The sequence below is a fragment of the Podarcis erhardii genome (genome assembly GCF_964252035.2).
Source record: "Podarcis erhardii genome assembly, chromosome: 7".
In the NCBI taxonomy this organism is placed as follows: Eukaryota; Metazoa; Chordata; class Lepidosauria; order Squamata; family Lacertidae; genus Podarcis; species Podarcis erhardii.
Genome location: NC_138511.1, coordinates 5521775 through 5544962, shown reverse-complemented (window position 1 = coordinate 5544962; position 23188 = coordinate 5521775). Strand labels below are relative to the sequence as shown.

Here is a 23188-nt window from a genome sequence, read left to right as displayed (position 1 = left end):
TCCAAACTACAAGAAAAAAGATTCCACCTAAACATTAGGAAGAACTTCCTGACAGTAAGAGCTGTTTGACAGTGGAATTTGCTGCCAAGGAGTGTGGTGGAGTCTCCTTCTTTGGAGGTCTTTAAGCAGAGGCTTGACAACCATATGTCAGGAGTGCTCTGATGGTGTTTCCTGCTTGGCAGGGGGTTGGACTCGATGGCCCTTGTGGTCTCTTCCAACTCTATGATTCTATGATTCTATGATTCAGTGTTTGATTCTCAGGCTACGCCAAAAAGCCATGCAGCCCCGACTGGGCAGCTCTGGCCCAGGCAGGCTCCCCAAAGGATCACCTCACACATCGCTTCCTCTTCTGCTTTGCCCTGCAGAGTCTTGTCATTCCCACCCACACTTTGGCCAGTGCTGATGTCCAGCACCCAGAAGACTGGGAGTCACTCATAAGTAACCTCTTCCACAGAAAAGTTCCTACAAGACTCAGACCACATTTACACAATACATTTAAAGCGCTATGATACCACTTTAAACAGTCACAACCTCCCACAAAGAATTCTGGACACTGTAGTTTCTTAAGGGTACAGATAAGTGCTAGGAGGCCCCTATTCTCCTCCCAGAACCACAATTCCCAGAGTTCCTTGGGAAGAGGGACTAGTTGTTAAACCACTCCAGGAATTGTAGCTTGGGGAGGGGAATAGGGGCCCCCTCACGACTCTCACCCACCGTAACAAACAGCAGCTCCCCAAGCTCTTTTGGGGAAGCCGTAACGGTTTAAAGTGGTATCACAGCACTTTACACGTATCGTGCGAACGTGGCCTCAGGGGACAAAGGGTCTGCAGGAGTAGAGGTCCTCTAGTCCTGTGATACAGGATGAAATGGCCACTACCCCAGCAGACAGCCGGCCCATCCTCCGCTTAAATACCTCCAGAGGGTGGGAGAGGCAATTGGCTCCACTTCCAAACCGCTCTTGCCTTTAGGTTGTTCCCGCCCAGCCCACCATTTTGCCCCCAACCTACCTCTCAATCTGAGACAAGAACTTGGTCTCAAAGATTCCCCTCGTCTTCAGCCGCTCAGAGATCCGCCCACGGAACAACAGGCCTCGCTTGGTGAAATCAATCAGGATGTTTCGGACAATTTCACCCAAATACATCCCGCTGATCATTTTCTCGAACCTAAGACAGTAAAGGGGAAGGGCTTTTTTATTTCATTTTTATTTTTTGCTGCGAGGGAAATTCAGTTTAGAGGTAAACATGATCAGCATGGAGAGGCAAGCGTCCATGGGAAGATACCCTCCCTCCATAAGAACATCGGGAGGAGCTTAGCGGACAAGGACTTTAGCAAACCTGAAACATCCCCTACAGTTACAGATAGGTAGCCGTGTTGGTCTGCCATGGTCAAAACAAAATAAAAAAATTCCTTCCAGTAGCACCTTAAAGACCAACTGAGTTAGTTCTAGGTATGAGCTTTCGTGTGCATGCACACTTCTTCAGATCCCCTACAGAGAGTCCTTGATGGGAGGCTGGAATGTATTAAACACAGAGGAGGAGGAGGAGGAGGAGGAGGAGGAAGAGGAGGGAAAACCTCCCACCCACCTTTGCTTCCCAGGATTGAGAGAGTTTTCATCCACGGCGGCATCAAACTCCGTCCGGAAGTCATCCAAGCAGCCGCTGTCTCCAAAGGCCCCCCACTCCATGTTAATGCACATCCGGCCCTCGTCCCCTTCCACCAGCTCCACGTTCTTCATCTCCTCCATGTAGCAGGCGTTGCTGCCTGTGCCTGGGATGCCACAACACAGGTTAGCATCACACACGGGGGCGGGGGATGGGACACCCTGCTGCAAGTGGGCAGGGTAGTAAACAGGGACCAGAGCAGCCCTCAGCCCAAACTTCTGTGGCCTGAGGGCTGCATTCACCCCCTGCCAGCCGCATGGTGCTCACAGGACAGCTGTGGGCGTCGCCAAAAGCAGGTCTGGCTAACCACACACATGTGTGAACACACGTGCCCCAACATTCATATTTGTGTGTTTCTTATACATTTCTTATGCATACTTATACATTTCATTAAATAAATGAATAAACAAAACCTTACCGACAATGAGCCCAACTTCACAAAAGGGGTCTTCGTATGCACAGGCCATCATGGTGCCCACTGTGTCATTCACCACGGCCACCACATCCAGGTCAAACTCCTGAGAAAGAGGGAGCAAAGGTTTGGCCTCAGCTGCTGAATAAAAGCCAGAATCTTTCCAAAATTCAGCGGGGGGGGGGGGGGTGACCGCCACCAACACAAAAACAAGGATCAAGTACACAAAATAAACTAGGCATGCATCGATCTGCAGAGGCCATTCCAACGGCACAGTCACTGCTTGTTGGGTCAGTACTCCTCTGATCACAACCAATAAGTTATTTTATTAGATTTTTAGGGTCTCTGATAGGTTTGTGAGACAGGCCTTGCCTTTGCAGAAGCCATGATGGCTTTGCTTCTGTAGGGCTTGTTCTTCTATATGCCTGGTTATTTTATCCTTAACAATACTGTCCACCAGTTTTCCCAGGGCAGATGTTAAGCTAACCAGCCTGATACTTTCAGGATCTCTTTTTAAAATCAGTGTTACATTGGCTACTTCCCCATCCTCAGGTATGGAGGCTGATCTGAGGCACAAGTTGCATATTTTGTCACACTTGTCTGACAGGAACGCACCTCTCTCCGGTGAATGGCCTCCTTCAGCAGGCTAACCACATCTTCCCCTTCACAACCAGAAGCATTGAAACCTTTGGTCCATTTCAGGAGAATTGCCTTAAGACAAGAAGAAGAAGAGGAAGAGGAGGAAGAAGAAGAAGAAGAAGAAGGAGAAGAAAGAAGTTATGCAAACACAAAATTGTCAAGGGTACAGTGAAGCAAAAGGATGCAATTCAAGAACTGTATCCTAGGATCATCTTGGTGCCCTCCTGATTGGATTACACCTTCCATCAACCCAAGCCTGCACAATGCAGGGACCAATGTGACAATAGTGCAAAACATCTGGGAGGCACCAGATTGAGGAAGGCTGATTTAGCGTGATGTGTGCTAGCAGGAAAACTTTGCCAGCATTTAGTTTCCTTCCCCCCAAATCTCTGCCAGAGATTGCATTTGATAGCTCCACTTAGCCTAACAAGCCAGCTTTGTTGTAAAACACATTGTCTTGTCCTTTTTGCAGCTGGCTAGCAGGTTGTGCTTGCAGGAATGACTTACGGTGGAGGGAGAAGACAAACGAAGCTCACCTCATCCAGGCTGTTCTGGTGACAAGGGAAAGAGAAGGTGAATCCGAGAGGCAGCGACACGCCTTTCATCCCCATGTACTCCAAGAAGTCAGCAATGCAGTGGACAATGTGATCAAAGAGCTGAAAGGCAGGAGTGCAAAATGGAGTCGGGAGAAGATGGCTCAGAGCAGCTGAGCAGCTCAGGTGGGTCTTGCTGGCATCACAAAGTGAGCAGGACTGAGCTGCTCTCTATCCTGGACCAAACTACCATCATCATTTGAAGCCATCTTGCATTTAAAGTTCTTCTGCAAACTACCAACATCATTTAAAGCAATCTTGGGAATGCAGCCACTAACTTCCTCATCGTGGAATAAGGGCTGCATTCTGGACAGGGCAGTGGGGGGCTCTTGAGGGAGGTCAGCGGAGGGAACAGGATGAGCCAGTCTCCAGCAACCTGAGGCCCTCCAGGTGCTTTTGGACTACAACTCCCATTAGTTGTGCTGTCTGATGGAACTTGTAGTCCAAAACACCTGGAGGACACCAGGTTTGCAAAGGCTAGGATGGCCTCGGTCTCCATCGCTGCACTAAGGCACAGGCTCCAGGGTGTGGCTGAGGCCCTTCTCTGAATAAACCATATTTTATGTCATAGTTAATTCGGCCCGCACAACCCCATTGCAGCAAGGGCTTAGCATGAGGTTCATTGCCCAAAGTGCTCAAGGAAACATTTCAGGCAGAAATGTCTTTTTTTCTTGGTGGAGAAGAGAGACGTTCCAGGGAAACTGGACCCAGCCTAAGGGACCCAGCCTTTGTCACAGTGCAAATCCAATGTAACAAATAATGTCTCAAATAATAACACATAGATTGCAAGCACTGAGCTTGAATGGTTAGGGTTGTCTGTAAAAACACCACTCAGGGCCTTTACTATCTGGAGAAAAGGGACTCTGCAAAAAGGAGTTCTGATATAACAGGCCCTGAAGGCAGCTCTTTGGCCAGAAAAGGATCCCCATCCCTGGTCTACCAGGTCAGACATCTATCATTGCACCATCTCTTCTGACTGCTGTGGGTGTTCCCAGCGGTGTGGAACAAGATCTTGTGGTTGACGGGGAGCTTCTGCATGCAAACCAAGAGCTCTCCTGCTCAGCTACAGTTTCCTCTGACCCTCTCAGAAGTCAAAGCCCCCATTTTGATCCCTGCCACAGTGTTGCACTGAGTTGCTCACCTCATCTCCTGTCCCCTGCATGATGTCCTGAGGGATTGAATAGATCTTGTTGTGCATCTCCACACTTCGCCGCATCCCATTCCGCACACGCACAAGCAGCACCCGGAAGTTTGTGCCCCCGAGATCCAAGGCCAGGAACTCCCCCTTTTCTGAACCAAAAACAGACACACTTGCCATCAGCACTCCTCTCCCCTCCATCTTCCAAGGACACTTGAACCCAGAGGAATATTTGTGGTCTCTTTAAGTTGGGTGGGATGTGTTAGACCTGCCTTCTAGTATATGGGTGTTGAGATAGATACTATCTGCAGGGCACCAGGTTGGCAGAGGCTGCTCTAACTAACCTGGCACAAGTAAAAATTCCTTTCTGACTCCAGAAAGGGCAGTGGAGAAAAGTGAAATGATAGGTTGCAGCGTTTGTGATTTGTTAGTTTAGAGAAAAGGCAAGTAAGAGATGACTTGGTAGAAATTTATAAAATTATGCAAGTGGAGAGAGAAACGGTTTTCGTCTCTCATAACATTAGAACTCGTGGGCTTCTAATGAAGCTGAATGTTGGAAGATTCAGGACAGACAGAAGAAAGTATGTCTTCACACACTGCAGAGTTAAACTATGGAACTCCCTCCCACAGGTGACTGTGATGGCCACCAACCAGGATGGCTTTAAGAGGATTAGACAACCTCATGGAGGACAATGCTACTAGCCAGGATGGCCATGTCTTGGAGGCAGCAACTCTTCTGAATATCAGTCGCTGGAAACCAGAGGAGGAGAGAGCGGTCTGGGCTTGGCCCCTGCTTGCTGACTTCCCATAGGAATCAACTGGCTGGTCACTCTGAGACCAGGGTGCTGGACTGCGCGGGTCATCGACCTGATCCAGTAGGCTCTTCTTACATTCTTAAGAACAAGAGCTTCTAAAGCAAAATGTTATTGCGCTCCAGATTTGCCCCGTGCAAAGTCATGTCTCTTATTCCAACAGTTTCACGGGGTCCATAGAAAAAGGATTTGCTGAGGAGGAGAGGGAAGAGGGAGGGAAATAGGTCGACAGAACAGAAAGCTTTCTGACACCAGCAAATTCAGACACAAGACTTAGTAGAGATCAATGCATCCACTTCTGCTCCCTAAAGGTGTCTGACAGAGACTTTTTCGAAGTCTTGCAAGCAGGATTCCAGCACAATATCCCTTTCCTCTCCTGTGGCTTCCAGCAACTGGCATTCAGAAGCTACCTCCAACTGCAGTGGCTGGGCAGAGCCAGTAGCAGCCTTTGATAGCCTTGTCCTCCATGAATCCTCCACTCCTCTTTTTAAAGGCGGCGGTAAATTAATGGCACTCTGGAAAAACAGCATAATTTCCCACCCCATTAAAAGAGGCCAGAATTGCCACCACCACAACCACTGTGCCAAATATTGACACACCCACGGTTAGATGCCATAAGCCAAACGGGGTCAAAGATTACTATTAATTACTTTTATTCCTAGATTCCACCTTTCCTCCAAGGAGACCAATGTGGTGCACATAGTTCTCCTGCCCATTTCATCCGCAAAATGGCCCTGTGACTTGCTCATGCCTCAGTGGGGATTTGAAACCGTGTCTCCCAAGTCCTGCTCCAATACAAGTGATGCACACAAGTGGCCAACCGGATTTGGCCAAGGACACTGTCCACTATCTTCAACCCACGTTACCTGTTCCGTCTGGGATGGAGCAGACATAAGAGGGCAGCATCTTCACGGTGGCCTCGTCGTGCGTCTCGTGGCCCAGGCCACGCTCCATCTCCTCCTTCATCCTCTTCTTTATCTCCAGGAGCTGCTCCCGGCTGAGTCTCAGAGGATCCAAGATCTTCTGGCGCACTTTGTGTTGGGCTGCCAGCCGGTAAGCCACCGCAGTGACCATGGCCGCGCCTTTCCCGCTCCCGTCCTCTGAGCGGATGAATCGGATGTCGCAATCGGGCAAGAAGCGGCGCACCATCTTCTGAAGGCGGCGGGCAAAGCTGTGCAAGGCAAGGGGAGAGAACAGGACCATTACAAACACACCCATGGCACATCTAGAAATCACTGGTGTTGACCGACAGGGAGAGCATCATCTGGAGGACCATGGATTCCGTCCCTGAAGGATGAACTCCCTGAGCACAGACGGCGAAGACCACAGTTGAAGGAGCATCTTGATAAGCTGGGGTGTGTGAAGAGGACGGGGGCCAAGGTGATCAAGGGTGTGGAAACAAGAGGCAGATTTAGGGCAGTGAGACCAGTTCCCCAGCACTGGGTGCCAAGCTGAGGGGGGGTGCCACAGCGTGCAACAACTATCATCTTGCGCACATGCAGAAAGAAAGGTGAGAGGTGGGGGCAGCTGGATATTGGTCTTGCACAGGGTGCTGCTGAAATCTGAAAGACCAAAAGTCTGCCCCTGCTGCAAACCAAGCACTTTATGAGGAATGTTTGAGGGAGCATTCTGGGATAGCATCCCCTTCTAGGACTGGCACGCAAGAGGCTTGCTTTCGAATAACCCCACATGGCCCACACCCCATTGCTAGGAAGGCTGCTTTGCTTGCTCCACTTACTGAGGATGCTTCTTGTACACCGTCCCGTCCACTCCAACTGTGGAGCGCAGGCGGTCGACGCGCTTGTTCTCCTTGATGCGCCGGAGCACAGCCACCAGGGCAGCGCCACAGAGGTTGGCCGAGCGCGTGGAGACAATCTCGCAGATGCGCTGGGTGGCGACACAGTCTTCATGGGACGGTTCCAGGCCCAGCTTGGTGAGGATCTCCTGGGCTTTCAGGAGGCCTTCCTTTTCCCTGCAAATCCAGGATGGCAAGCAAGTAAGAGGCAGCAGTTCCTGCACGGCAGAGGGGTTGCTCTGGGGTCGTGGGGAGTCAAAGGTCCTTTACTATTTCAGAAACAGGCTCCCTGTCCCCAGTATCCCAGGGCCACCCAGCCAGCGTGAAAGGGGAGCTTTTCAGCCACTGAGATGCCTGTCTCAGCCCTTGTGCTGACTGCAGTCGATCAGAGAAAAAGGAGGTGAGTCGGCCTCTGAGGATGGGCTCCTAGGATCCCTCCGGAGAAGGCGCATGGAGGATTTGTTCTGGCTATTCTAAAGCTACAGATTTAGGAGCACGGAAAACACAAGGCAAGGCCCATTCACTCACTTTTCAATTGCAGAGACATATCTGGTCTCAAAGTGTCCCGTCGTCAGTAAGTCCGAGGTGAGTCTCCCATCGAAGAGAAGGTCTTCCTTGGCCATCTTCACCAGGATGAGCCTGACCAGCTCACCCATGTACATCCCACTGATCATCTTCTCAAACCTGTGATACACCCCAAGGGGAGAGAGCGAGAGACTGAGTTTGGGCAGCAGCAGAAACTGAAGCTCCAACACACCATGAACTTGAAAAGGAGTTTGATGGACAGTTTGGGTTGTGTATGACTCCATCGTGGCAAGAATGTGTAGGGCAGCTCAGCCCACAAAGGTGACAGAGGGAGTTGTGAAAATGACAGCCCCTCCATACATCCCGTGCCTCTCCCCCCGCAAGGAAAATGGAGCACTTGGGCAGGGGAAACGCTCAACAACCATGTAACCCCCTGCAGAGCTTTCATTGCACTTCCCAGGTTCCTGCTTGGTACCAGCTAAATATTCTGCTTTAAGCCAGCAAGCATATTCCCAGGATCAAATTGGGACTAGTTTACTTGCGCGATTGCCTTACTTCAGACATGCCCTCTCAACTGTTTTGATTTGCGGAATTGGCACTGTTACAGCTACCACACAAGACTCATTCCACACCTGCAAGCAAGCAATCTTTTCATGTGGCAGCACTACACTTCGGAACTCCCTGCCTATTGATACCAGGCAGGGGCCTTCACTGTACTCTTTTCAGTGCATGTTGAAAACCTTTTTATTTAGGCAAGCCTTCCTAGAGCTAAATACACATCAGAATGGAGTGTACACTTCCAGGGTCAATGCGAGATACATTACTTCTGATAAATGAGCCACCATGAAAATTTGTGTCCCTGCTTTTTAGACTTGTCTACCCACATTCTAGCTGAAACCCAAGGGCCATTTTCGTTGCCAGATGTGGATTATTTTTCAGCTCTCCTGCTCCACTGCAGTTGCCAGAAACCACAGGAGGGGAGAGGGCTCTTGTACTCAAAGCCTGCTTGCTGGTTTCCTGCAATAGGCATTTGTGAGAACAGGACGCTGGGCAAAAGGGGCCCTTTCCGCCTGACCCAGCAGGCCCTTCCGATGCTACCCAGGGTTAATATTTTTTTAAAAAAACGCAGCTGAGGCACAGGACTTACAGCTGCTTTCCCGGGTTCAGGGAGCCCATGTCAATTTCCCGGTCAAACTCGGTCCTGATGTCATTCAGGGCCCCATCGTCGCCAAAAGCTCCCCACTCCATGTTGATGCACATGCGCCCCTCGTCGCCCTCCACAAGGTCAATGTGCTGCATGTCCTCCATGTAGCAAGCATTGCTACCTGTACCTAAAGGGAGGGAGGGAGAGAGAGAGAGATTAGGAGAGTCCATGAAAGTGGAAAACCTGCAGCTGCAGCCTCCCACCCTTTTCCTACTTTCAAGGGCAGCCAGTACAGTGCTCTCCAGATGCTGCTGAGTGACAGCCCCCATCATCCCTGGCTATTGGCCAGCTTGGCTTCTGGAGGCTGGACGGTGTCATGTTCCCCTGCCCCTCCTTTATTTCCTGGCCTTTCTGGCCCGGAACACTCATGGGGCTCTGTGACCGCAAGCAAAGTATCAGAAGAGACTAAATAAAAGCCGCCACTACTTTCTAAGACATATTGTTGGCAGGTGAAAAGACAGCGTGTGAGATGGAGGAATCAAACTATCTGGACTGCTGCAATGTGCTCTGTGTGGGGCTTCCCTCGCACTTGATCTGGAAGCTGCAGTTAATGCAGAATGCTGCAAAACAATTGCTGACAGGAGTGTGGCCGTGTCAGCATCGAACCCCTGTGCTCAGAGATCAGCACTGGTTGCTGGTTTGCTTCTGGATCAAGTCCAAGGTGTTACAATTAGTATATAAAGCCCTCAACAACTTGGGGCCACTTGACCTATGAGATCACCTTACCTCACATGTGCCCCCTGGACTGCTTTGATCGTTGGAACTGGCAATGCAACAGGTGCCACAAAATGCCCATTGCATTTGTAAGAACTCAGTAGTTACACTTTGGAACTCCCTGCCTATTGATACCAGATAGGCACCTTCACTGTACTATTTTCAGTGCGTCCTAAAAACATTTTTGTTCAGACAAGCCTATTCAGATGTTTAGAAAGTTGATTTGCATTTTAACCTGTTTTCAGTCTATTGTTATTTTCAGAAAGTCTTAAATTATTGTTGTTAATTCTTCTGAATGTTAATTTTATTGTTTTATCTTAATTGTAAACCACTTCGAGATTTGTTTTGTTTTGTTTTACAGACAAGTAGTGTATAAATGTTACAAAATAACGCAAGAAGCAGGCTGGCCTCAGGTATGCAGTAAATTCAGGTGCTTTCCAAAGGTGGGGGAAATGTCCCCGCAGACTTCTTACCAACAATCAGCCCGATTTCACAGTTGTGATCGTCGTAGCCGCAGGTCATCATTGTCCCAACGGTGTCATTCACCACAGCCACAACATCAATCTCAAAGTCCTACAGAGCAGGAAGTTGGAAAAGGCCACCGTTGATTCAAATTCTGAACAATCTCTTAATTACAAAAATACTCAAATATTCTATTCCAGCGTCTGTGTGTGGGGGGGGGATTAACTGAAATATTTCAGTTCTCAAGAACTCCTGACCTGGAGGCTGGTGGCTGCCAGAACCTCAGCTGCCCCGAAATGGAAAACCTTACAGGATGTGCAACTTTTGCTTTGGTATAAAAATATGTGGAGTTTGGCATTAGTTGACAAAAATTAACTCATAAATTAACTCAAAGACTCAGAGGATCCCAAAGAATTATATGTTCTTTGGTGGGATTTTAACTTATATATCACAGATACAGGCACACAGACCCCCTCTCCACAGTACAATGTGTGATTTGGGTTTCCTAAGTGTCTCAGGTTTTCTTCTTTCTTATTTAAATCTCTTCTGCATATACTGTGCTGCTTTTCACTTCATTCACACACACCCAAACAGAAACACCCACCCACTTTACCCCTCCAGGATGAAGCTCCAGAAACTGGGTGGGGAAAGAGCTGGTTGTCTAGATGGGTCAGTCCCAGGCCCGGCTCAGCCCACACCACAGCCCCCAACCCCCAAGGCACTTTGCACAAGGGAGGCCGAGGCACCATGAACATCTAGCGATGTCCTGACTCCAAAAAAGTAAGAAGAAAATGTGGCATCTGGAAGGGAATGGGGGCCAGGGGCCCTGACACACAGGCCCTCCACCCCACCCCACCCCAGGGGAAACTGGAACTCCACCAAGCTGACAAGCTCAGAAGGAGGCAAGAAGAGCTTTGCAGCTGGATCAGGCCAGAGGCCCCCTTAGTCCCTTGGGAAGCCCATAAGCAGGACTGGAGGGCAGAGGCAGTTGCCCACTTGTGCCCCCCAGAAACTGGTATTCAGTAGCAGCTGCCTGATATGAGAGGCGTATGGAGTAGCCGCCATGTTGGTGTCCAGTTCACTGTCTGTGTCCACCTGGCATCTCCAGGTGGTGCAGGGACAGACTCTTGTGTGAAATCCTGCAGAGCCAGTGAGGAGAACACCGACCTTGAGGGACCAATGCTCAGACTCTGGAGAAGGCAGCTTCCTGTGGAAATGGCCCATCTAGCTGAGCGAGTGTCAACACTGACCCGCAGTGGCTCTCTAGGTTGCAGGTCAAGCCCTCCCTGGAGATGCCAGAGAGGACCAAGGACTGGGCATGGCCGAAGAACTGGGCATATCGCTCCTGTTCATCCAGCGACCATCTCATGCCAATCGATTCCACAGGCATGCCCCCTGCCACCTCCAACACACTGGGGGAAATGAAAGGAATTCGGCTGCCTGGCTCTAGAATGGGCAGAGTGAGGTGGTCATAGTGCTGGACTAAGACCCGGGAGATGAGGGTTCAAATCCCCACTTAACCCTGAAGCTCACTGGGTGACCCTGGGCCAGTCACAGTTTCTCAGCCTAACCTACCTTACAGGGTTGTCGTGTGGATTAAATGAGGAGGGGCAGGACAATGTACGCCACCTTTTAGCTCTCTGGAGGAAAATGGGGGGTATACCGTATATACTCGAGTACAAGCTGACTTTTTCAGCACATTTCTTAATGCTGAAAAAAACCATCTCGGTTTATACTCGAGTGAGGGTCCCTTTTGGGCTGCTACTTCCTCCTCCGCCGCCTTTGCTGCCACCAGCCTCTGCCTCTCAGCAGCATAGGGGCAGGGGGACGGGAGGGGCTGGGGGGGAGAGAAGCCCCCTCTGCCGTGTGCGCATGCGCACACACACACACATGCACTCCAGCCCACCAGGAGATTTGTGGTGTGGTGAACCGGCTTATACTCGAGTCAGTAAGTTTCCCCAGTTTTTTGTGGTAAAATGAGGTGCCTCGGCTTATATTCGAGTTGGCTTATACTCGAGTATATACGGTAAATGTAATAATAATAATAATAACAACAACAACAACAACAACAACAACAACAACAACAACAACAACACACAAAAACTATCTTAAAGACAGCAAAAGGCTTAGATTACCCCTCGTCTTCTTATGGCTTCCCGTAAGAGGCCCACAACATCCCGGCCTTCCACACCACTGGATTTGAATCCCTTTGTCCACGTCACGAGGACGCTCTGTTTGAGAAAAAGAGGAAAGGAAATAAGGAACTGCAGGCCTGCCAGAGGAGACAAACAGAGGTTCAGTTTCCAAAGCAGAGAGAACTTTCCCACACCGTATTTGTAACACAGGTACCTCACAACTTAATACACCTTTAACTTGTGCCATTTCCGCTTTACACGCTTGAAGGCTGGCCGGCTGAAATAGCTCAGGTTAAATGCATGGAAGGCGGAGAGCTTAGAAGCGCTTTCTGTGTGGGGTTTTCCCAGTAAAGAAGGAGGCAGTTCCAAGGGAATGGTTTGAGTGTGCACGTTTCTGTGTACATGCGCCTTCCCTGGAACATAACCCCCAAGCAAGATGTGACTTACCTGGGCCACCCAACTCCTGGGACTGTAATTTGTTTCAACTTTTGAATACTGAATTTCAAACCTGCCCTGGGACCAGCCCTGGGTAAAGATCACAATAAAAACCTGTGAGATCACCTTGCTCCGCACATGCCCACTCAGCCACTTCGACTGGCAGAGCTGGGGGTGCTCTAGGTGCCACCTAATACCACTTCTGCATTTGTAAGAACTCAAAAACCTGTCCTCTGGAACTCCCTGCCTCTTGACATCAAGCAGGCACCTTCAGTGCACTCTTTACAGCACTTGAGAAAAACATTTTTGCTTAGGCAAGCTTAATGTAGGTTTTAATCTGTTTTTAGTTTATTACTGTTTCTATCTTTTAAATGTTTTAAAGAGTTGTTTTCACTGATAGCTGTATTGTTTTATTTTCTTTGTAAATTGCTTTGAGGGGTGGTTGGTTTTTTTTTTACAATCAAGCGATGTACTAAATTCTATGAAATAAATAAAATAATCATCGTAACATTTCCATTTGTGCTGCCGCTAATGGGAAGCCACCCCAGTTTCTATCACCCAAAACAGCCATTTCTCCTCTATACAAAAGTCCTGAGCTCCAAAAAGTGCCTGACACACCCTCCGCACGGGTTAACTATTCTTAATATCATGAATGTTGAAAGTATTCCATGTACATCATCTTAGTAAGTTCTTACAATGGCCCTACGCAGCAGACCAGAATTATTACCTGCATATGTTGCAAATCAGGTGCCAAGAAATTAGCTTCTCCAAAGCCTCCTAACTGAATTCATGGAGGAGGCAAAGTTTAAAGCAGGAAATCTTCCAGAATTCCTGGAGCCTTTACCATCTCTCTCATGAATCCCAGGAGAACGTGAGTCGCAAGCTTACCTCATCCAGTTTGGTCTGGGAGCAAGGGAAGGAGAAAGTGAAGCCCAGAGGGAGTTTCTGGTCCTTGATTTCCAGCTGGTCCATGAAGTTAGCTAAACATTCAGCAATGTGGTCAAAGAGCTGCGGGGCGGAGAAGGAGACACACACTTAGGAAGGCCGGCTGTGGTCATACAACGGTGGCATCAGGACCCACCTTATTTATTTCTATACTATACAAACAGTATATGCATCCACTGAAACCAGAACTTGGCAGTTGGAGTCTAACGATGAAACATTCATTCTAAACTGCAGAATTCTGGACCCTTTTTTGGAGCAGAAAATTTGCAAACACTATTTTTGTTTCGTTTTTCGTCTTGCCGCTTAACCTGAATGACTTGGAAATCGTTTGTCAAAGGATTCGAAAATGAATCTGGAGCCTATCATTTCATCACAAGGAAACAGTGTGATTTAAGAACTCCCTCTGTTTCTAAACAGCTTCCCTAAGAGTTGAGAATTTGCACAAATGACCAAGAAGCCATCACAAATCACGTGAAATTAAGAGAAGGCAAGCAAAGTCTCTGAGCAGCTGACTGGAGCAGGTGACAATTTTGTACCCTCAAATGACAAGCTTGTTTCCAAGCTCAAGTCAAGGTGCTGCTTTTCCCTTTTAAAGCCAAATTGTCCTTGGCCCAGGAGATCTAAACAGCCACTTAAGAGTGTTTGCTGAGGTCCTATCTCTGCAGTCCTTCGTCACTGCTTCCCCATCGTTGGAAGTATGACAGTCCCAGATTTAGCTTCCTTTTTCAACAGGAAAGAGCAATGGTGCTAAAAGGTTCCTGAGATGGCCAAGAGAAGGCAGCTCAACTCACCTGCACTCCGCTGCCCCGCATAAGATCCTCAGGGATAGCATAGATCTGGTTCTCCATCTCTACTTTCTTGCTGCCATTATCAGCAACCTTGACTCTCAGGACCCGGAAGTTTGTGCCACCAAGGTCCAAGGCCAAGAAGTTACCTTCCTCTGCAGGGGAAAAGAAAAAAGAAAAGATGGGGATTGTTTCACTCCCTGACGTAAGAAGCCCTGGATGGTGAACTAGATTTGCCTGGGCATCTGCTGGAAGACATTTATTGAGAAGCTACCAGCCATGGTCACCAGCCATGATGCCTGGGCTGTGCCTCCACAGGCACAGAGGCTGCAGAGCTTCTGAATAGCAGTTGCTGTAAACCAAAGAGAGGAGAGGGCTCTTGTGTTTGAATCCTGCTTGTGGGTTTCTCATAGGCATCTGATTGGCCACTGTGAGAACAGGGTGGTGGACTAGGTGTGCCACTGGTCTGATCCCGCAGGCTCATTTTGGCTTCTCAAAAGCCTCTCTCGGCATCCAATTCTCCTGGCAGAAAAGGGAAGTTGGCAAGGCCAGGAACTCTTGGCTCTAGCCATATGGTGTTCATGCAGACGATCAACCAATCAGACATCAGTTAGAGGCTGCCATGACCTCATTCCTCACTGACATCAATCCACTGTACATGGGGGGCTTGCATCCATGAGAAATGGGACTGTCAGGGGCTCTTTACCTGTTATTTCTGCACTGTGGGGGGTTGGACTAGACTCCCCTTCCAGCCCTACAATTCTATGATTCTATGACATGTACAGACTGCATCCTGCTAAAGCTTAGAAACCCATCTGATGTACGTAACATCTCTTTCAGTGTTCTCTGCAATCCTCGATTTAAGAAACCCTACAAAGCATCTTGCTCCTAGGAATCAATGTGGGGGCTCAGAAACCGATACACCAGAGAGTCACTCTGCATTTCGACAACAGCATTCAAGTGATGGAAGGAAGCCAGTAGAGAAGAGGGCAAGCAGGAGATATGGAATTAATACTCTCTGACCAGGGGCCTCGGCAACCCACCCCAGATCAGGGAGGGGAAAGGAAGAACCCTGTTGACCCCAAGCCTGGGCCGAATCCATGCAGAGTTCTCCCACTGCCTGCCTGCTTCAGAGTTGCAGGCCAGCTGGCAAGGAGAGCATCAAAACAGCCCTTCTCATGGCAAGGGATTCCTGCCGTAGATACACTCAGCTTCCTATGGGGATTACCCTCATCGTGTTGGCAGGATCTCATATGACAATGTCCAAGCACCCAGGCCTAGGTGTAAGGCTCAGTGTGCCCCTGGTCTCTGAGAGAAGAACTCAAGACTGCAAAGGAGAAACAGGGGCTGGTGCCAGGGAGAACTAGTGGGCTAGATATGGGGTGGGAGAATTGCTTAACCCTTCCCCAAACAGTTGCCCCCAGCAAATCATCCCCCTTTGCCATTTTATCTCTCTCACACACACACACAGCCAGATTCTTAAACTGAAAGTGGATCCCACTGGGTTGGGGCAGCAGATGACATCAAGGGACTTTTTGCTAAGGAGGCCTGGCAGGCATGGGAGGGGTTAAGCCCCTTCCCCGCTGCGTGTCTGTCATCTTCTTGGAAAGTGCAGAATTAGGGCTGTGTTTTTGCAGAGATCAGCTCTGCTTTCCCCATGGGAGATACCATGGGCCTGCTTTTTCCTGCAGCAGCACCATAAAGTTAGCTAAGCCACAGCCTTGCCTGTGAGCTTGTAGGGGATCTTGTAGGGATTTTGAGAACAGGACGCTGGACCAGATGGGCCACTGGCCCATTCTTAACCCCAGGCAGCAAATATGCCCCCAGTTGGAGGCAGTGTAGTGCTGGAGTAGGAGATCCCCACTCAGACATGAAGCTCGCTGGGCGATATTGGGCTGGTCACTCACGCTCAGCCTAACCTACCTGACAGGATTCTTGTGAGGATAAAATGAGGAAGAGGAAGAGGAGAACTATATATACACCACCTTGGGCTCCTGGGAGGAAATGTGGGATAGAAATGTAATAAATAAAAAATATCCATACATATCAACAAACATCTAGTGTCCCAATCAAGGGAAACAATAGTCCTGCTCTATTCTGCCTTGGTCAGACCGCACCTGGAGTATTGTGTTCAGTTTTAGGGAGGATATTAACAGGCTGGAAGGTGTGCAGAGAAGGGCAACTAAGATGATCAAGGGTCTGGAAACCAAGCCTGATGAGGAATGGTTGAGGGAGTTGGGAATGTGCAGCCTGCAGATGAGAAGACTGAGAAATGATGTGGTACTAATCTTCAAATATCTGAAGGGCTGCCACATGGAAGATGGAACCAGCTTGTTTATTTCCTGCTCTAGAGAAGGCATAGGCAAACTCCGGCCCTCCAGATGTTTTGGAACTACAATTCCCATCATCCCTAGCTAACAGGACCAGTCGTCAGGGATGATGGGAATTGTAGTCTCAAAACATCTGGAGGGCCGGAGTGTGCCTATGCCTGCTCTAGAGCAGTGTTTCCCAACCTGGTGTCTCCAGTTGTTTTCAGACTACAATTCCCATCATCCCTGGCTACTGGTCTTGCTAGCTAGGGGTGATGGGAGTTGTAGTCCAAAAACAGCTGGAGGCCCAAAGTTTGGGAAACACTGCTCTAGAGGATAAGGCTCAAATCAATGGATTCAAGTTACAAGAAAGTATCAGGAAGAACGTTCTGACAGTAAGAGCTGTTCAAGAGTGGAACGGTCTCCCTCAGGAGGTTGTATAATCTCCTTCATGGGAGGTTTTTATGCAAAGGTTGGATGGCCATCTGTCATGGATGCTTTAGTTGAGATTCCTGCAATGCAGGGGGTTGGACTAGATGACCCCTGGGGTCCCTTCTAATTCTACAATTCTAGGATATGGCTGAAAATGCCCTCAAATGAGAGCAGAGAGAGAGCGCCACATCTTCCCCTAACCCCTATTTACAAAAACTTCCCAGTTTGGTTTGCTGAGGGGAATTCTTCCTTGCTGCTTTACAAGCCTAGATAGGCACCTGACACTCCTTGCTGAAGTAGCCCACTCCTTGGCCCTCGACTGTCTTAAAACAACCATTCCTCATGTGTGGGGCTGTTGCCCTGCCAACTCAAGGCCCAACTCAACTCCCTGAAACGATTTTCTGTCTCCAACATGAAGCAATTAAGTGGGACGAGGGCAGAGAGACCAGCAAAGGGGACTGGAAAGGAACAAGATTATTTGAAAGAAGTCCTTCCCATCTTTTTGGGACAGGAGGCTTCAGAGGCCCACAGCTGGGCCCCTCTCTTTAGAAAGCAGCTGCAGGGATACGTGTCAGCTGACAAATCAGAGAAGGCACTTGGTGCATGCTCAAAGAGACTCTCCCCCTGCGTTGCAGGGGGTTGAACTAGATGACCCTTTCGGTCCCTTCTGACTCGTCAGTTCAACAATTCTCTGATCTTTCAAAGCTGAGCTTTGGTGATCCACACAGGTTGTGGAGCTCAGACCTGGCTCAGTGAGCCCTTTTCTGGGTGGTGGTCATCGGCCTGTTCCACCGTCCCACACCCCACCCCATTTACAAAGGCTTCCCAGCTTGGTTTCCCGAGGGGAAATTCTCCCTTCTTGCTTTGCAAGCCTAGATAACCATCTGGAGCTCCTTGCAGAAGCAGCACATTCCTTGGCCCTCGTCCACCTCCAGATGACCCTTCCCCATTTCTGGGCCTGTCTCTCTGCCAACTCAAGAGGAGGTTCCAGTGTTGCAAGAGTTTGTGTGGGCAGCCTGCTCCTCCAGCCGGACAGGGAGCTCCCTCTCCTCAGGGTTCTCATCCAGGCAAAACCCAGGCTCCCCGGGCCTTGCTTTTGAGGGGGGAGGGTGGCAGCAGCAACAACAAGTGGAGGGGTTAAATGCAGGGGACGTTTCTGACCAGCCGCCAACCCCTTTCCGAGAACACAAGAGCCCAGTGCCAAGTCAAGATCCTGGTGCCAAGTCGGCAAGACGAGACTATCCCAGCCTGCTCTTCACCCCAAGCCTTGTAATTCTCCCACTTTCCTCAGGATGCTCAGCTCACCTTCTCACACTTGCAAAATGCCCCTGCCCCACATCTATTCTAACTCCAGCAGACCTAAAGGAAAACTATTTTGCAGCCCTTCATCAATGGTATTCAACACCTTATAAACTGAACTTAATATCAAAGTTAGGGTGGGAGACGTGAATTGAATAATGCGGATTACATACCCATCTCTTGGAATTGCTCTCAAATAGAAATATTATGGAAATCGGCTCAGGCCAATATCTCCAGCACCTTAGGAGCCCATATACCCTTGGCACCCGAAATATTTCTGCTTGGTTATCGAAAAGATGTTATTCTGGGAAATGGCCATGAAACAGTGTCTAACCTTATGACTACTGCTAATATTATAATAGCTAAAAATTGGGGGGGGGCACATATCTGCTACTACAGTTCATATCTTGGATTACAGACGCTTCAGATTGCGTGATTTCGGATTGCGCACAGCACTGAACCCGGAAGTACTGGAATGGGTTACTTCCGGGGTTTGGCGCTTGCACATGCACAGAAGCACTAAATCAAGCTTTGCACATGTGCAGAAGTGCTGAATCGCAACCCGCAGATGCGGTGCTGTGGGTTGCAAATGTGCTTCCTGCACGGATCAAGTTTGCAACCCAAGCATGCACTGTATATCTGGTCCACAGTAACAATGATTAAGCTAACTTACTACAAAAGAATACATATAAGTCAGACAAGCCAGAAATAGGTTTGTCCTTCCAATTCAACAATTCTTTGATTCTAACAAGTTCAGTGATGGCGCCCTGCCTCATGCCACCTTCAAGCTGCTTTAACAGTATTTCTTTCTGCTCTCTGTCCATGTGAGACGGGCAAAGGTCCCTAATGGTCTCTTTACTGGACCTAAGCGCATATGCAAACCTTTGAGGTATTGAGTGAAAAATCTCTCCCACCCCAGCCATGAAAACAAGGAATGACCTGCTGTGATTCCTGCATTGCAGGGGATTCAGTTACAAGACTTTGGGGGTCCCTTCCGACTCTGCAATCCAATGACTTGGGAAGCACAGCAACACTGCCGGGGCTGATGGGAATGGAAGCCCAAAACATTGGGAGGACACCAGGTTGAGGAAACAGCAGAAAGCCAAGAAAGGATGTTTACAGGAAACGTCCCACTAAAGAGCTGGCAGAGAAGCTGGAGGCTTCCAGCCCATGACTTCCTGAACTTCAGGGGGTCAGTTTGGCTGCTAACCATCAAACAACCCAGACTTCCCTGACTGAAGCCAGTTTTGGTGCTGACTGAAAGGCTTTCTGTTCCCCTGTTGCCTGAGAGTAATTCAGACCTAACATCCCAGGGTGCAGTCCATGAGAGACCATGGGGGGGGAGGCTGGGGGCTTTTCTGCAGGGCTGAAGGGGGCACAGAGTAGTAGGACATCTGCTCAGACTGCGCAGGCTCACTGCCCTCTCGCCTCTAGGTGAAGAGGCTCTGCACATTTTCCCATCGTTTCAAAAACTTGCAAAACCTGTCAGACCAGAGGCAACAGTGAGCAAATCCAGTGTGTCTGTGTATAATATATGTGTGCATGTATACACAAACACACACACGCACATAGGCAGAAGACATAGTGTAGTGGTTAGAATGCTAGGCTAAGACTTGGGAGACACCGCGGTTTGGGAATTCCACCTCTCACCAGCTGACCCCGGGCCAGTCCCCTTCTCTTACCCTAACCTACCTCCCAGGATTGTCGTGAGGATAAAATAGGGAGGGGAAAACCATGTCTGGTGGGGCATAAAACAAACAAACCTCATTTTAGCTCCCTAAAAACTATTTTCTCTTATTTTACTTTTAGCTCCCTAAAAACTATTTTCTCTCTTGAACTTGAAACTATTAAGTGGGCGAGAGCCAAGAGACCAGCAATGGAGGCCAGAAAGGAACAGAGTTATTTGGAAGCTCACACCACCCTTTGTGGACAGCAGGCTTCAGAGGCTGACGGTCAGGCCTGTCTTTTTAGAAAGCAGCCAGTGGTTGCAGAGAAGCATGTCTGCCAACAGTCTCAGTTACATGGAGGAAAAAACACTTGGCACGTGCTCAGGGACACTCTCCTGTTTAATCGTCACCTCCCATTGCATTGCAGGGGGTTGGACTAGATGACCTTTGGGCCTTTCCAAGCCCATGGTTCTATGATCTTTCAAAGCTGGGCGTTGTCAATCAAGACAGGTCCCACAGTTCAGGAATTTAACCCTTTCCTGGGTGGTGGCTGTTTACCTGTTCCATCTGGGGTGGACCTCACAAACGTCGGCAGCATTTTCACGGAGGCTGTAGGGTTGGTATCCGCCCCAAGGCCCTTCTCCATGTCTTTCCGGAACCGATTTGAGATCTCCTGCAGGGTTTCATCTGAAAGCCGCATGTGGTAGAGGTATTTGTCAATCTGGGGGAAGAGAGGGGAAAGCGAAGTCAATTTGACATTTGAAAGAGACATCTCAACAGCGCTAATCCTTGAGTCTCTGGTGATCTCAGTCCACCACAGACCCCTCAGAGATGCCGTGAGAGAGCCACAAGGCAAGTCTGACCCTTTTCCCCGAATCCAAGGAAAGCTTGTTGCAACAGGTCTGCTATTATACATGGACCTGGGTTTCCTATGAGCTCGTCCTTTTATGCGCTACGCTATAAAGACGGAACTTTTCAGAGACTGACGAAACCTAGAGCCGCCCATCAGCTCTGCAAGAACCCGCTGCTTGGTTGGAATCTGGTTGGGAGCCTCTGGGCCTGCCAGGGGCCGTCTTGCCTGAGGAGAAAAGGGCACGATGCATTTTATTACCCACCTCAAAAGATAGTGAACGCTGGAAAGCTGATCATGGGATCTCTACGCCTCTAGGAAAGTGGCCCATGTTTTACACAACTACATTCTGCCTCCCCTACTGGAGGAGGCAGCATGTCTTGGAAGACCAGCTGCTGACAAGCACAGCAGGGGCAAAAGCTGCTGTGGGGCTTGGCTCTGGCTTCCCAGAATCAGCAAGGGGTTGCACACTGCAACGGCAGGGGGCTGCACTAGACAGGCTTGTGTTTTTAAAGTGAGCCCTCAGAATAAAACCATGCCTATCTGCACCATCTGAAGTCTCAGCATTCGGGGCGAGTGTTGATCCATTTGTCTCTACAGTTAGCAAAAGTATCCAGCCTATTGAGTACTGAGAATTTTTCCTGTTCTAACAATAAAACATTGAAAAACAAACTGTTTTTCTTACAAAAGGTATTGGGCAATGTCAGTGGCGTAGCGTGGGGGGTGCAGGGGGGCCGGCTGCACCAGGTGCAACATCTGGGGGTTAGGGTTAGGGGGCGCAAATCCACGGGTTAGGGGGTGCAAATTACTTGCCTTGCCCCGGGTGCTGACAACCCACGCTACGCCACTGGGCAATGTGGAGAATTGGCCAAATCTTGTCTGGCCCATCAGCTTGGCAGAGGCTGAGTGGGGAACAGAAGAGGGTAAAGGAACAGAAGTATGAGAGGAAGGGCTGTAGCTCAGTGGCAGAACACCTGCTTTGAGTGTAGAAGGTCCCAGGTCCAATCTCATCTAGCATGGCCAGTGCTCAAGGATGATGGGAAGTAACAAACAGCATCCAGAGGGCACCAGGTTGCCTACCCGTGTCCTACAGCCTAAAACTCCAGAAAGCCACTACAAGTTAGCAGGGCTATATAGCACTGGGGCCGATGGGAGTTGTAGTTCAAAGTATCTGGAGGGCGCCAGGTTGCAGAAGGCCGGTGCAGAGTGCCTTTGTTGCATACAGCTAGGCTCTATTCAGTATAGATCCACAGAAATTAATGACCGCACCACTGCATGTGGTTCATAGAGGAACTGATCCAGCTTGCTTGTCTGATTTCATATCAGGGCTAGTTATTAAACAGCCGTGCAAATATTTACTTAATATTGCACCTTGCATTCTGCCTCACAGATCCGGGTTTCCACAAAAGAGAGCCATTGGGGATCATGAGCCAGGGCAGAAGATGAGGGCAAGAGCATGGACGTTGGAGGGCTACAAGGCAGAGTCCAGAAAGCAGGGCTCACAGGGAAGGCAGGTCAAGGAATGCCCAGGCCTCGGCTTCTGAATTCCTCCCGCATGACACGAGGTAGCAATGTTTAGTTTTACAGAAAAGATCCCCAACGCTGAAAGAGCTCAAAGCTAAGCTAGAGGTTGAGGTCATCCGGATCTCAAATTCCATATGTTGCAACTCCACAGAGACACGATATATGTCAATGAAAGGGGAAACTCTGTCCTTGCTGCGGCTTAGTCTGGGCAACTTCCAAGGAGGAAATTATTGAACGCAGAAAAACCCCGGAGCGTGCCAGGTTAAGCAAACACAAGGCTAGGCTTAGAAAAAGCTGCCCTGCGCAGGAGGGAAAGGGAGACATGAATGGTCAATTGACACCCTGGGAGCGGAAAGTCTCCCTCTCCCAGGGAAGGAATTCCAACAGGTGCAGCCTGGGCAACGGCTGCCTCTTCGAGAGCCTTCTCGGCCTCAAGTGGAAGCAGTGAGAGGGCATCACACTGGTGTGAGCTGGAGGAGCAGCCCACCAGCACCTGAGGCTACCAGAAGAACATAAGCACTGTTAGAAAATCAGATATATAATCTAGTTGCCAAATAGCACCTTAAACCTAGGTTGCCACAAAGGAATCTTAAGGCACCATTCCCCCCCCCCATGAGATTTATTATTGTTATTATTATTCATTTCGTTTCTATACTGCTTTATGTTTTAAAGAAAGAATCTCGAAGTGGTTTACAACACATTGAAACACCAAAAAAGCAATCTGAATAAAACAAATTCTGCTCTGGTCAGACCTCACCTGGAGTACTGTGTCCAGTTCTGGGCACCACAGTTCAAGAAGGACACTGACAAACTGGAACGTGTCCAGAGGAGGGCAACCAAAATGGTCAAAGG

The 23188-nt window shown here is 49.2% G+C and overlaps 1 protein-coding gene across 2 annotated transcripts in view; it reads right to left on the bottom strand.

Annotated features, from left to right (window-relative positions):
- The window catches only part of HK2 (hexokinase 2), a 54927-nt gene that overhangs the window by 6509 nt on the left and 25230 nt on the right, over window positions 1–23188 (bottom strand). For both annotated transcript variants that reach the window (XM_081868438.1, XM_081868437.1), the window contains exons 2-16: window positions 20521–20683; window positions 14262–14410; window positions 13414–13533; window positions 12091–12186; window positions 9967–10066; window positions 8723–8906; window positions 7579–7734; window positions 6994–7227; window positions 6122–6426; window positions 4447–4595; window positions 3249–3368; window positions 2689–2784; window positions 2080–2179; window positions 1584–1767; window positions 1008–1163 (exon numbers count right to left, since the gene is read on the bottom strand). In XM_081868438.1, the coding sequence (XP_081724564.1) occupies window positions 1008–1163; window positions 1584–1767; window positions 2080–2179; window positions 2689–2784; window positions 3249–3368; window positions 4447–4595; window positions 6122–6426; window positions 6994–7227; window positions 7579–7734; window positions 8723–8906; window positions 9967–10066; window positions 12091–12186; window positions 13414–13533; window positions 14262–14410; window positions 20521–20683 (2312 nt within the window). The remainder of the gene's footprint in view (window positions 1–1007; window positions 1164–1583; window positions 1768–2079; window positions 2180–2688; window positions 2785–3248; window positions 3369–4446; window positions 4596–6121; window positions 6427–6993; window positions 7228–7578; window positions 7735–8722; window positions 8907–9966; window positions 10067–12090; window positions 12187–13413; window positions 13534–14261; window positions 14411–20520; window positions 20684–23188) is intronic.